This window comes from Euleptes europaea, chromosome 19 (assembly GCF_029931775.1).
Source record: "Euleptes europaea isolate rEulEur1 chromosome 19, rEulEur1.hap1, whole genome shotgun sequence".
Lineage (NCBI taxonomy): Eukaryota > Metazoa > Chordata > Lepidosauria > Squamata > Sphaerodactylidae > Euleptes > Euleptes europaea.
This window is the reverse complement of record NC_079330.1, coordinates 28,515,124-28,528,119: the sequence shown is the minus strand read 5'-3', so window position 1 is coordinate 28,528,119 and position 12,996 is coordinate 28,515,124. Positions and strand designations below refer to the sequence as shown.

Below are 12,996 nucleotides of genomic sequence, written 5' to 3'. Positions count from 1 at the left end.
CGCAAGGAACAGGCCGGTCCCTGGGCAATGGGCTCGCTTGCCTCTCGGGCATCTGAACAAAAAAAAAGTTTCTCTCATACCCTACCAGAAAATATTCTGGTTAGTCTTGAAGGTGCTCCTGGCCTCTTGCCCTTTTCTGCTCCTGCAGACAGACTAACCCGGCCACCCACTGGGAATTATATACATATCAACGTATGATGAATTATTACAGCAAGACACACAATACTGAATGCATAAGATGGACCGTAACATATAAGTGTCCATAAACCAAAGTTCATATAACTGATGTTCCAGCTAGTCCCCGGAGGTTGGAAAAAGAAAGGCTCAGTGCTGTACAGATAATGGAAATAATCCAAACAGCACTCACACACTATGATTAGTCTTTGGTTAGTTTTAGATTTGGTTAGTCTTGAAGGTGCTCCTGGCCTCTTGCCCTTTTCTGCTCCTGCAGACAGACTAACCCGGCCACCCACTGGGAATTATATACATATCAACGTATGATGAATTATTACAGCAAGACACACAATACTGAATGCATAAGATGGGCCGTAACATATAAGTGTACATAAACCACAGTTCCTCTAACTCACTGGTTCCCAACCAGGGGTCCACGAGAACTAAATTAAGGCCCACGAAACAAAGTTATAAACCCATAATAAATTAATATTTTCAATTAAAAGTTCTCTATTATAAAATATATATATTCAAATATTATTCTAAGTTTAATGTTTCACTAATAGTTATGATTAAAGTTTATTTTCAAATTCTCGGAATTTTTATTTTGAACCTTGGGGTCCCTGCACCGAACAAAAAAGTCCTAGTGGTCCCTGGTCAAAAAAAGGTTGGGAACCACTGCTCTAACTGATGTTTCCCGGGGGGGGGGGAAGCGAGGTCTCCGAGGCCCCCGCCCCCCTCGCCCCCGCAAGGAGGAGGCCGGTCCCTGGGCGAGGCGCTCGCGCGCATCTCGGGCATCTGCGCGCCGGACGATCGATTTTATCATTGCGGCAATAGCCAGATAAACGACAAACTTTATCAATTAAAAAGGGCAAGAGTCCAGTAGCACCTTAAAGACTAACAAAAATATTTTCTGGTAGGGTATGAGCTTTCGTGAGCCACAGCTCACTTCTTCAGATACAGCTGGAATGTGAATCCATCTGTCTTTAATTCGCAGTGGGTAGCCGTGTTAGTCTGTCTGCAGGAGTAGAAAAGGGCCAGAGTCCAGGAGCACCTTCAAGACGAACAACAATATTTTCTGGTAGGGTAGGAGCTTTAAGAAGTGAGCTGTGGCTCCCGAAAGCTCCTACCCTACCAGAAAATATTTTTGTTAGTCTTGAAGGTGCTACTGGACTCTTGCCCTTTTCGACTAATGCAAACAGACTAACACGGCTACCCACTGTGATTTATCAATTAAGATCGATTACGAATTTAAACAATTAAATTAAATTAAAACCTCTCTATACCAAATGCGGATAAAGTTATAACAGTTAATAATCACGACGGAGGGAGGGGAGGGGAGGGGAGGGGAGGGGAGGGACGGGCGGAGGGGCGGAGGGACAGGGGGAGGGACAGGGGGAGGGGCGGGGGGAGGGGCCGGTCCAGCGCCACGCGGGGAGCCCCGGCCAGGCCGGGCGAGGCGGGGCGAGGCGGGAGCGCCCGCTGGCGGCCGCCGGGCTGGGCCGGGCCGGGCAGCGGCGTGGGCGCGTCGGGTCGGCATGGCGAGCCCCGCTGCGTGCGCCCCGGCGGCGCTGGCCGAGCTGCTGGGCGAGACGCTGTGCGCGGCGGACGGCTCCGCGGTGCCCACGGCCTCGCTGCCCGCGCGGGGGGTCTCGCTGGTGGGGCTCTACTTCGGCTACTGCGGCGCCGCCGGCGGCGGCGGGGGGGGGCCGGGCGCGCAGCTGGCCGCCAGCCTGGCCGCCTTTTACGCGCGCTTCCAGCCCGAGCAGCCCCCGCCGCCCGTGCAACCCCCGCCGCCGCAGCGCCTGGAGCTGGTCTTCGTCTCCGCCGAGCAGGACCGGGCGCGCTGGCTGGAGGCCACGCGGGACATGCCCTGGCTGGCCCTGCCCTTCGCCGACAAGCGCCGCAAGGTGAGCCCGGGGGGGGGGAGGAGGGAGGGAGGGAGGGAGGGGGGTCGCGCCGCTGCCCTCCGCCCGGCCCCGTCCGGCGCGCCTGCACTGGGCGGCCCTCCCCGGCGGCCTCGGGACGGTCAGCGCGGCCTCGGGGAGAGGGGAGGTCCGCGTCCATCTCGGAACTCGTTCGTTCCCTCGAACAGAGGAATCTTGTATCATATCATTGTATCATTTTGTACCAATTTGTATCATTGTATCAGTTTGTGTCCTATCATTCTCTTAAGGGACGATGGAGACTACGGTACTATGAAAAACAATTAAAAAGGTTATAAAAAAGGATTGTCAGCACGGCCTAGGGGAGAGGGGAAGTCCGCGTCCATCTAGGAACTCATTAGTTATATCGGATAGAGACATATTGTTTGTATCCTATCATTATCTTAAGGGACGATGGAAACTACGGTACTATAAAAAACAATGAAAAAATGTTATAAAAAAGGATTATCAGCACGGCCTACGGGAGAGGGGAGGTCCGCGTAAACACATGAACTAATTAGTTACATAGAATAGAGACATATTGTTTATATCATATCATTATCTTAAGGGACGATGGAAACTGCTGTACTATAAAAAACAATGAAAAAATGTTATAAAAAAGGATTGTTAGTACGGCCTAGGGGAGAGGGGAGGTCCGCGTCCATCTAGGAACTCATTAGTTCTATCGAACAGAGAAATATTGTTTGTATCATATTATTTTAATGGACGATGGAGACTACTGTACTATAAAAAACAATTTAAAATGTTATAAAAAAGGATTGTCAGCACAGCCTATGGGAGAGGGGAAGTCCGCGTCCATATAGGAACTCATTAGTTATATAGGATAGAGACATATTGTTTGTATCATATCATTATCTTAAGGGACGATGGAAACTACGGTACTATAAAAAACAATGAAAAAATGTTATAAAAAAGGATTATCAGCACTACGGGAGTGGGGAGGTCTGCGTCAATCTCAGAACTCATTAGTTCTATCGAACAGAGGAATATTGTCGATGTCATATCATTATCTTAAGGGACGATGGAAATCGGTTCTTGTCGGTTATCCGGGCTGCGTGACCGGGGTCTTGGCATTTCCTTTCCTGACGTTTTGCCTGCAGCTGTGGCCGGCGTCTGCAGAGGAGGAACACCGAAGGACAGGGTCTCTCAGTGTCAAGGGTGTAGGAAGAGTAATATATACACAAGCAAACTGTGCAAACATATATTGTGAACAATGTGAAAAAACATATCGTGAACAAAGCTTTCCTCGTGTTGCTTTTTGAAGAAAACAACCTAGAGATAAGATGATTAGCACATTACTTTTGCAGGACAATGATTCAGCTCAAACCCAACCCCTTTCTGACTATATATTACTCTTCCTACACCCTTGACACTGAGAGACGCTGTCCTTCAGTGTTACTCCTCTGAAGATGCCTGCCACAGTTGCTGGCGAAACGTCAGGAAAGGAAATTCCAAGACCACAGTCACGCAGCCTGGATAACCTGCAAGAACCAATGAACTCTGACCGTGAAAGCCGTCGACAATATTTTGGACGATGGAAACTACGGTACTATAAAAAAAACAATAAAAAATGTTATAAAGGATTATTAGTACGGCCTATGGGAGAGGGGAAGTCCACGTCAATATAGGAACTAATTAGTTATATCGAACAGAGAAATATTGTTTATATCATATCATTATCTTAATGGACGATGGAAACTACTGTACTATAAAAAACAATAAAGATGTTATAAAAAAGGATTATCAGTACGGCCTATGGGAGAGGGGAAGTCCACGTAAACATAGGAACTAATTAGTTATATCAAATAGAGAAATATTGTTTATATCATATCATTATCTTAATGGACAATGGAAACTACGGTACTATAAAAAAACAATAAAGATGTTATTAAAAAAAAAGGATTATTAGTACGGCATATGCCAGTGAAACATTTGCATCCTCTATACATGAGATCAAAGCGTGTTAAAAAGACAATGCCAGGTTAAACTTCTGGACTACTGTTTAAGAAGCTCAAAATTCAGAGAGAGAGGAAGAAATCTCGTTGCCGTGACCCCAGCGCTTCCCGGGCGGGTTGGCCTCCCCTGCGGAGGCGACCTCGGTTCACCCCCCCCCCCGCCAGGGAATCGCATTTTCAAACGAATCCGGTGCTTTTAAACGGGGGTGGGGGGAGAGAGATTAAAAGGCAACTGTTGGGAAATCGAAAGCTCCAAGCGCGCACGTGCAGAAAGCAAAGAAAAAAAGGAAGACCTGCTTCAAAGAGGTTTTTTTTTAAAATGCTTGGGAGTTTTTGCCTTGGTTTTGCCTTGGATCTCTGGGTGCACGGCCATTTATGCATGGGAGGTTTTGCCCTGGATTTGCCGCTCTCTAGACCCACATTTTCCCCATCTGAATTCTCAAAACTCTACCTAATAGCTTAGTTTTGAGTTTTGAGAATCGGGGTGGGGGAAATGTGCATCAAGAGAGGGGCAAATCCAAGGCAAAACCTCCCGTGCAGAAATGGCCAAAGGTTAGGCTGGAAAGGGTTTCCCCGGCCACAAAACCGAATCCAGTCTTGGGGCGGGCCGCTGTTGAAGCCGACCTACTCCTGTGATCTGGTAGCGTTGCTGGGCCTGAATGTACAGTTAGAGGTCCACAAAATCCTTTCTTCCGGCGGAGTGGATTAGATCCGCTTTTGAACCTGGTTTTAGGGAGAACAGACTGGATCCGAAATGCCAGTCTATCGTCGACCCCAAGGCTTGGCTTTCAACCCCTCTGCCAGGCCCTTCCCCTTATGGGGCACACCCTGGTGGGTCTCAACACACACATCCCAGTGCCCAACTAGTCACCAAAGCCAGACTCCTAGCTGAGACCCTCATTTAGGAGCGGGGGGGCTGCTAAAGAAGAAAAATCACAAATTTTGGGGGATAAGAGGTGTATTTGCTTGGCACGTTTCCAAGGGGGGGTCTTGTGTTTGGGTTTCTTTGGGGTCTCCATACTGCTGATTTGGAATTAGAAATGCTTCCTGAGGACATTGGGGGCTCAGGGGGATGTCTTGGCCTTTTCCTGTCCCAAATCCTGGTGAAACATGAAGTGGTTGTGGGTGAGATTGTCTGGCCAGGCAGTTGTCAAGGGGGGGGCGGGGTCCTGTGCCTCGGAGGAGCTTTGTCTGAAAGGGGGATTTGAGATAACCAAATGTTGTTGATCCAGGTTTTAAAATGAGCAGCACGTGCCTTATTAGGAAATTACCTTTTGTTTCCAGCTCTGGCTCAAGTTCCTTTGGGCTCTGATAGCCACAATATACAATGGGGTAAAAATACTGTAGGGTAGACTGTATGGATGCGCTTGGGTCTCATAAGGAGGCGTGGTTGTGGAGGGACTTCCACCTGCCAGGCCCTAGGTTTTCATGTCCACCTGAAAGGTGGAGGGAGCTGCCCTAAATGTCTGTTTGCCAAGGCAAGTGCGGCTGTTTCCACCTGGATCTTTTTCTCTGGCGAGGCTTCCTTACAGCAGTGCTTTTGGGGAGTATCCCCCTGATGTCATCCTGTTTCTGTGTTTCCCCTCTCTTTCCTAAACCTGGTTTGGTGCAGTCTTTCTGGAAAGGTCAAGCTCCTTCAGATGCTCTGTGGATGAGAAGGTTTCGTTATCCTCCCCCCAGGGAGGGCTTTTAAAAAAATCTGTAACTGACAAATCAATTATAGCATTTATGTGGTATTACAACAATCTGTAGCCACAATCTACTAGCTCCCAGTTTCCATGTATTTTTAAAAGGCCATCTCTAGCCCTTTTTGGTGCAGAGTTATAAGGAGGAAAGTGCAGACAGCATCATGCATAGCAGCAACAAAAGCTACAGAGAGTATCATTGCAGGGAGGAAACAGCTTTTATGGTGGTCACTTGTGACATGTTGGCTGCGATGGAAATGTTAGAAACAAATTTGTGCCTCCTTTGTAGTAACTTCCCCACCTGGCCATCAGGAGGGTGATCCTTACCCTCAGAGGCGATTAGGTAAATGAGGCCTGACCTGTCATGCGAGTGTCGAAGCTGTGTGTGAGTGTTGTGCTTTTCCCGGCAGAGATTTGTTGGTGTCAGCGTTCACGCGCGTGTTATTGTTAGTGAACTGGGTGGCTGAAACATGCATAGTTAAATTGTGGAACTCCCTGCCCCAGGATGTGGTGATGGCTGCCAACTTGGAAAGCTTTAAGAGGGGAGCGGACATGTTCCTGGAGGATAGGGATATTCATGGCTACTAGGCATGATGCAAACCTGTTCTCTCCAGGATCAGAGGAGCATGCCCATTATATGAGGTGCTGTGGAACACAGGCGGGACAATGCTGCTGCAGGCATCTTGGTTTTGGGCTTCCTAGAGGCACCTGGTTGGCCACTGTGGGAACAGACTGCTGGACTTGATGGGCCTTGGTCTGATCCAGCAGTGCTTTTATCATGTTCTTATGCTCAGGTAGGGTCTGTGGAAGTCCCGTTCTCCAGTGCCCCTGGGACCTGGTCATAGTTTTATTACAAGTTACCTGACTACATACTGGCAGAGACCTGTGGCAGGGTGATAAATGTTCTGGAATGGGAATCCAGAGATAAACTCTTTAAAAAAAAACTGTAAACCAACCGTAGCAGATGAGGCAAGGTTCATAGAACTTCAGCAGCAGCTGGATTTGGGTCTGGACTACGGTGCCCGTGGCGCAGAGTGTTAAGCTGCAGTACTGCAGTCGAAAGCTCTGCTCACGACCTGAGTTCGATCCCGACGGCAGTCAGTTTCAGGTAGCCAGCTCAAGGTTGACTCAGCCTTCCATCCTTCCGAGGTCGGTGAAATGAGTACCCAGCTTTCTGGGGGTAAAAGGAAGATGACTGGGGAAGGCACTGGCAAACCACCTGCAAACAAAATCTGCCTTGGAAACGTCGGGATGTGACTGTCACCCCATGGGTCAGGAATGACCCGGTGCTTGCACAGGGGACCTTTACCTTTACCGTCTTTCTAGTGAAACCCCTGGAGGATCTTGGTGCATCTTGGAAGGCTAGCGAATTTGTTGTGGAAGAGATTTCTGTGGGCTGGAGGAAACCGCGGCAAAGCGGTAGGGCCAGACAGCCATGAAACGCAAGAGGTTAGCTAGTGGTAGGTGCGGCCCTTTTGGGTGCAGCAGGGATCCTGTTGAAACGAGAGAGATAAATTAGCATAGCAAGAAAGAAACCAGGGCGCCTCAAGACAGACAATGGCTTTCCGCAGTGGGAGAACCACCCCCAGCCTCAATTACGCCAGAATTCTTTATAGCAGACTTGCCTTTGGCGAGGGCTTCCCGGCAAGGAAGCTTTATAGATAACCGATTCCTTTTGTCTTTCGGTCACAGATGACTTATTACAGGGATGTTTAGGTGAGCACGCTTGGGTCCCCATCCCCCCCGCCTTTCGGTGGGCTAGTAAATTTTTCCCAGTTTAATTTCCAGGCTGCTGGATTAAACCACGTTTGCCCAGATGTTTCGGCTCAGTTGAATTCCTCGGCAAATCTGATGCTGTTGCATTCAGATTTATAGCGGGGGGGGGGGGCTGAGCTGAGTTTGTATTATGCCAGCCTTGACTGTTTTTTCGGATCCAGCTTTCCTTAATTTATTGCAGTCGCTCTCACCTTCCTTTACATCCTAAGAACCATTTCCACACAGGTTATCTGGTTCAGGCTCAGCGCTGTCAGAAAGCATTTTCTTCCTGTTTCCCCACAGTGTTGTGGTGCATTTCTGCACCTCCTGGGGTTTCCCCAGCTTTTCTCCAATCTTTCTCAAACCTATTTTGCTCCAAAGTTTTGGTAAGATTGTAGGAAAGCTTATATGGCTGCCATGTAGGTGGGAACGCTGGATGTTCCCGCCCTCCTGACAGCCATTTTCCTTGAGCCTATCCCCACGGTGGCCATTTCTTTCCCCTGCCACCTGGGGCTTTCAAAAAAATGGCTACTAGAATATCGTTATAGCGAAACACCATTGTAACCATAGCTGAATTCTGAACTTTCATTTTTTTAAAAAAGAAAGGTAAGTCTCTAGCCTCTTTCTTTGTGAAGATATAAGGGAAAAGGTGTCTCTCCACAACAGGAAGGGGTTAGAGGTTTGCTTTTTTAAAGCTGGGAATTCAGAGAAGCTGTTTCAACGGTATATTGATATAACCATATTCAAGTGCTGACTTGATTTTTTAAAATGGCAAAAGCCTCAGAGGCCCAGTGGAGGGTAGCGGTAGCCACTACCGGGGCAGGGGGACTGCAGGGGAACCTGCAGCGTGGAAGCCTCATTGCCTCTGAGCTTTATCTGCCACCACAACAGCAACAGGGAAAGCACACGAGCCCGTTCCCATGTGAAAACCAACAAGGACTAAAAGAACCCTCCTTTGAAAAAGAAACGAAAGCTCCGATTGTAAGGAATCTGGATTCTGATGCCACGGTTTGTGCCGTTTCCCCAGAACTGCAGCATGTGTTCAGCCCTGTCCGCAGCAAAATGAGTTCACCGAACAGGTTTGCGGGACAATAACTGGGTTTCCATAAGCAGTGATTAACAGTCACCTAAGCAAGTTTGCTTTGCTATTAAGTAAGGTGCTTAAAAAGAACCTGGCCAGTTGGCTTGGCAGCTTTTGATGAATGGAAATATGTCAAAAATGCGAACTGAAATGTGAAGAGGTGGTGCTGGTAGAATGGCCAGGTGTGGCTTGGGGAGGGGTTCAGATATGGAGGAGAGCTGGTTTCCTGGCAGTTAATTGATCTCTGTGGAGGAAATTTAATGTTTAAAGCAGTAAAGCTGTGTTCTGATTTGCATCCGCCTTCAAGAACTGATTTCGGACATATTTGAATCAGATGTAGGCCGTGCAGCTTTTCACGTTAAAAAAAAAAAACCTCTTCTATACTGTTGTTTCAGTTACTTTTGGAGATGGGTGGGAATTGTGCGAGTCAACAGGTGAACTCCTAAAGCAGCCAGTTTTCTCAAGAGACGTTTGATCACAAGTGTCACCTTCCTTCCTTTTCGTTTTGTCAATCAAAATTCTTTTTGTAAAAAATGGAAATGGAAGGTTTCGGATGCTGTTTGTGGGTCCTAGCAAACATTTGTTTCACCAACTTCAGTTATGTAGCATAGGTAAGCCAGAAATCCCCAAACCGGTTAATGGGACTCAAGCATCTTGTTAACCCATTCATAGAGGAGGCTTCCAGATGCGTCTCTGTTTGCTTTACTGTTCTGGCCTTGTGTCTTCCAGTTGTCCTCCACATGTTTTTTGGGGTAGTTTTGCCTCGTTTTGGCTTCTAGTGTGATTGGGTCATTCAGTCACATCCGATGCAGATGTCCGGCACAATTACACATCACTTGAGGAGGCTCTCTGTTGCATCTCTGCCTGAGTCACTGCCTTGCCCCTGCCTTCTTTCATTTAGGAACAGTGATTCCTGACTTCTCTAGACGCGTGTGGGTTAGAGTTCTCCAGGAGTGGGTAATTTGTGCTCTTTATGTCCTCAGTAAACCTTTTGGGTGGCGGGGTGGAATGTGCCTCCAGTTTTAATTCAGAAAAGAAAGTGAGCTTGGACAGTTTGGGAGATGTTAATGTACACTTCCAGGTGCCCCACTTTTCTTTAAAGTGTCTGCAGTGTAACCAGGATGCTTCTGAGTAACGTGTTCTGGCTTGGGGGGTTGCCACGTTTGTCTGTTGCAGGAAGAAAATGGGATCTTTAGTGCTAGTCCAGTTGCTTGCAAGGACTTTGCTCTGGGAACAGGCTACAGCATATAACACCCGCCTTCTCTCAGAATCCACCCCCCCTGCTTTAAAATGTCTTTTGAACAGCTAGCCTGAAGAAGAGCTCTGTACAGCTTGAAAGCTAGCATGCCCTGTTCTGTTCTTCAGTTGGTGTGAATAAAAGAGGACTTTGACTGTCCTTGCGAACGATGCTTGCTGCCGACATGCTTGCGATGCGCAAGAGGCAGGCGGTGCTTACTTGACAAGTCCAGCAACGTTGGACTGTGACGCGGTCCTGGTGACTGGCGGAGGAGAGGCATACATCACGTGGCTGTTGCAATTCATCTGGGCTGTTGCACACGCAAAGGAAAATTAGTTCTTTTCAGGTTAAATGGGAAGATAATCAGCTTTGAAAGCTGTCGGGTGGCTGAATATGGTGCCCCCCGCTGTGCTAATTTTTGGAGCCCGTTCTCTTCTTGGTGCGTATTTACCCTGGGCTGTCAGGGGAACGGTTTGGGCTTTCTGGAGAGCTGCTTTCACACCGGTTTGCAACTTAACAGAAGAAAAGAGAAAACTCCTGCCGCTGCGAGCAGAGAACGTGCTTGCAATTATAGCGTCTCCTCTCTTCAGAATTATCAGGTGGACCCTTGTTGGGGAGATAAATGTCATATTGACAGAGCTGTGGAGTTGCTTTGGAAGCAGGATCAAGCTTTGGCGGGGTGGGAGGGGAGGAGGCTAGCCTGATCTCGTCAGATCTTGGAAGCCAAGCAGGGTTGGCCCTGGTCAGTTATTTGGGTGGAAGACCACCAAGGAGTTCCAGGGTCCCTACGCAGAGGCAGGCGATGGCGAACCATCTCTGAACATTTCTTGCCTTCAAAACCCTACAGGGTCGCCGTAAGTCAGCTGCAACTTGACGGCAAAAAAAAAGAAGAGAGTTTTTAAAAAGCCAAGGACCTAGCCCTCTGGGGTCCTTCTGCTTTCTGCATTTCTGTTTATGAACCCTGGCTGCTTCAGTCATTTAACAAGGCTTTGCACTCAGCTGGGGAGGGGCCCCCTGGTTCTAATAGGTTTCCTTACAAGACAGCTGAAAATTGGATCTGGCACCTGCTCTTTGCCAAAGGCCCCGTGAGAGTGTTTAGGTTCGAGGGAAGTCATTAGGAGTTGCTGTGAATCTTATGCTTTGTGGGGGGGGCCGTCCCCTCCAAAAAAATATTACATTATAAAGAAAATGGCCCTTCCAGAAAGCTTTGCACGGTTTGTATCTTTTGCTTTCTGCCGAGTGCGAAGTAGTCGCAGGCCAGATGGTGTGCTTCCAAATTCGTGCAGAAGGGATGGAGCCTTGGAACGAGCCCTTAACTCAGGGATAACAGCAGCCCTCCCAGCGGCTGGGAGAGCCAGCGTCGTGTAGTGGTTAAGAGCGGTGGTTTGGAGCAGTGGACTCTAATCTGGAGAACCGGGTTTGATTCCCCACTCCTCCACATGAAGCCAGCTGGGTGACCTTGAGCTAGTCACAGGTCTCTTAGAGCGCTCTCAGTCCTACCTACCTCACAGGGTGTCTGTTATGGGGAAGGGAAGGTGATTGTAAGCCGGCTTGATCTTCATTAAATGGCAGAGAAAGTCGGCATATAAAAACCAACTCTTCTTTGTCTTTGTAAGCTTGCAAGTGCCAATTATGTCATATGGATCCGGTTTCTAAAGAGGAACTGCAGGTTTGGGGTGGGAGTTGTGGATTTAGATTTGAAGAGCATGTCTTTAAACGCAAAATGTTTTATAGAGGTCCATGCACAGGGACCATGCTTAATATTTTCCATACCTTTCCTGATTTAGTATATGTGCAGTCCAGCCATATACTTCTATGGAAGGGGTCAGCCACTGGAGACCCTAGGGCCAATCTGCCCCCTAATAAACACCAACTGGTGTATCCTTAGTTGGTAGAGAGGTGTGCAGACTATGGCAGCGAATGATGCTGGCAGGCTGCTATGGGGAAGAGTTGGTTGTTATATGCTGACTTTCTCTACCTTTTAAGGAGAATCAAAACGGCTTACAATATCCTTCCCCCTCCCTACAACAGACACCTTGTGAGGTAGGCGGGGCTGAGAGAGCTCAAAGAGAACTGTGACTGGCCCAAGGTCACCCAGCAGGCTTCATGTGGAGGAGTGGGGAAACCAACCCGGTTCTCCAGATTAGAGTCCACCACTCTTAACCACTACATCACACTGACTCCCTTACTACATGCTTTGTGTTTTGCTACTATTGAGCAGCCCATAAGGATATTTGGGAGACCCCAGGGAAAAGAAATTGACTAGGGGACAGAAAAGGCTGGCTGGCCTCGGTTGCCAGACCCCTCCACTCTTCCAAGTCCTCTGTTGTTGGCAGAAGGTTCAGAGAAGAGGAGAGGTCAGCCTCTCATCGTAGAGAAGGATTTCTCTTGCTGCTTCCTTCTGAATGTTTCTCAGCCTGTTGTAAGTCCAGTGAATGTCCTGCCCTTCCCTTGCAAATGATGAGAGAGTTGCAGGACACTGGGGGTGGGGTGGGAGCAAGCCCCCGATTTTTTGAAAAGCAGAAATAATGTAAATAAGATGGGGAAGGTGTCTTGCCTGCAGAATAGGGTTACCAGGTCCTCTTCACCACTGGCGGGAGGTTTTTTGGGGGGAGCCTTAGGAAGGCGGGGTTTGGGGAGGGGAGGGACTTCAATGCCATAGAGGCCAATTGCCAAAGCGGCCATTTTCTCCAGGTGAACTGATTTCTATCAGCTGGAGATCAGTTGTAATAGTAGGAGATCTCCAGCTAGTACCTGGAAGGTTGGCAACCCTACTGCAGAATGATGCCAGCTTTCGAAAGAGGCAGGATCTGTCAGGCAGGCCAGGTATCAGGTGTGTGTGTGTGTGTGTGTCCTAGCTGACCTCTTGGTACCCCTTTCCACAGAGCATAGTGGGTAGTTTTTTTCGTTTCCCATTGAAACAATAGATGAGTCACCCTATAAGCAGCTCAGGTTGGCTTCTGCCCAGCAACTATGGTAGGACTGAAAACACAACTCCTCTGGTATTATTTATCAGGGGAAGGGGAGATGCCCCCTATTAGAGGCCAGCTGTTGCACACAGATGCCCTGAAGTCCCACACAAAACTAGGAGCCAGGCTTCGCTGCTCTTGCACAGATGTTGCACAGATGTTGTTCCTAGCCCCCAAAAATGTGGTTATAATAT

The 12,996-nt window shown here is 48.4% G+C and overlaps 1 protein-coding gene across 1 annotated transcript in view; it reads left to right on the top strand.

Annotated features, from left to right (window-relative positions):
* Nucleotides 1-1,712: 1,712 nt before the first annotated feature.
* The window catches only part of NXN (nucleoredoxin), a 105,955-nt gene continuing 94,671 nt past the window's right edge, over nucleotides 1,713-12,996 (top strand). The window contains exon 1 of the mRNA XM_056865022.1: nucleotides 1,713-2,084. Coding sequence (XP_056721000.1) covers nucleotides 1,713-2,084 — 372 coding nt within the window. The remainder of the gene's footprint in view (nucleotides 2,085-12,996) is intronic.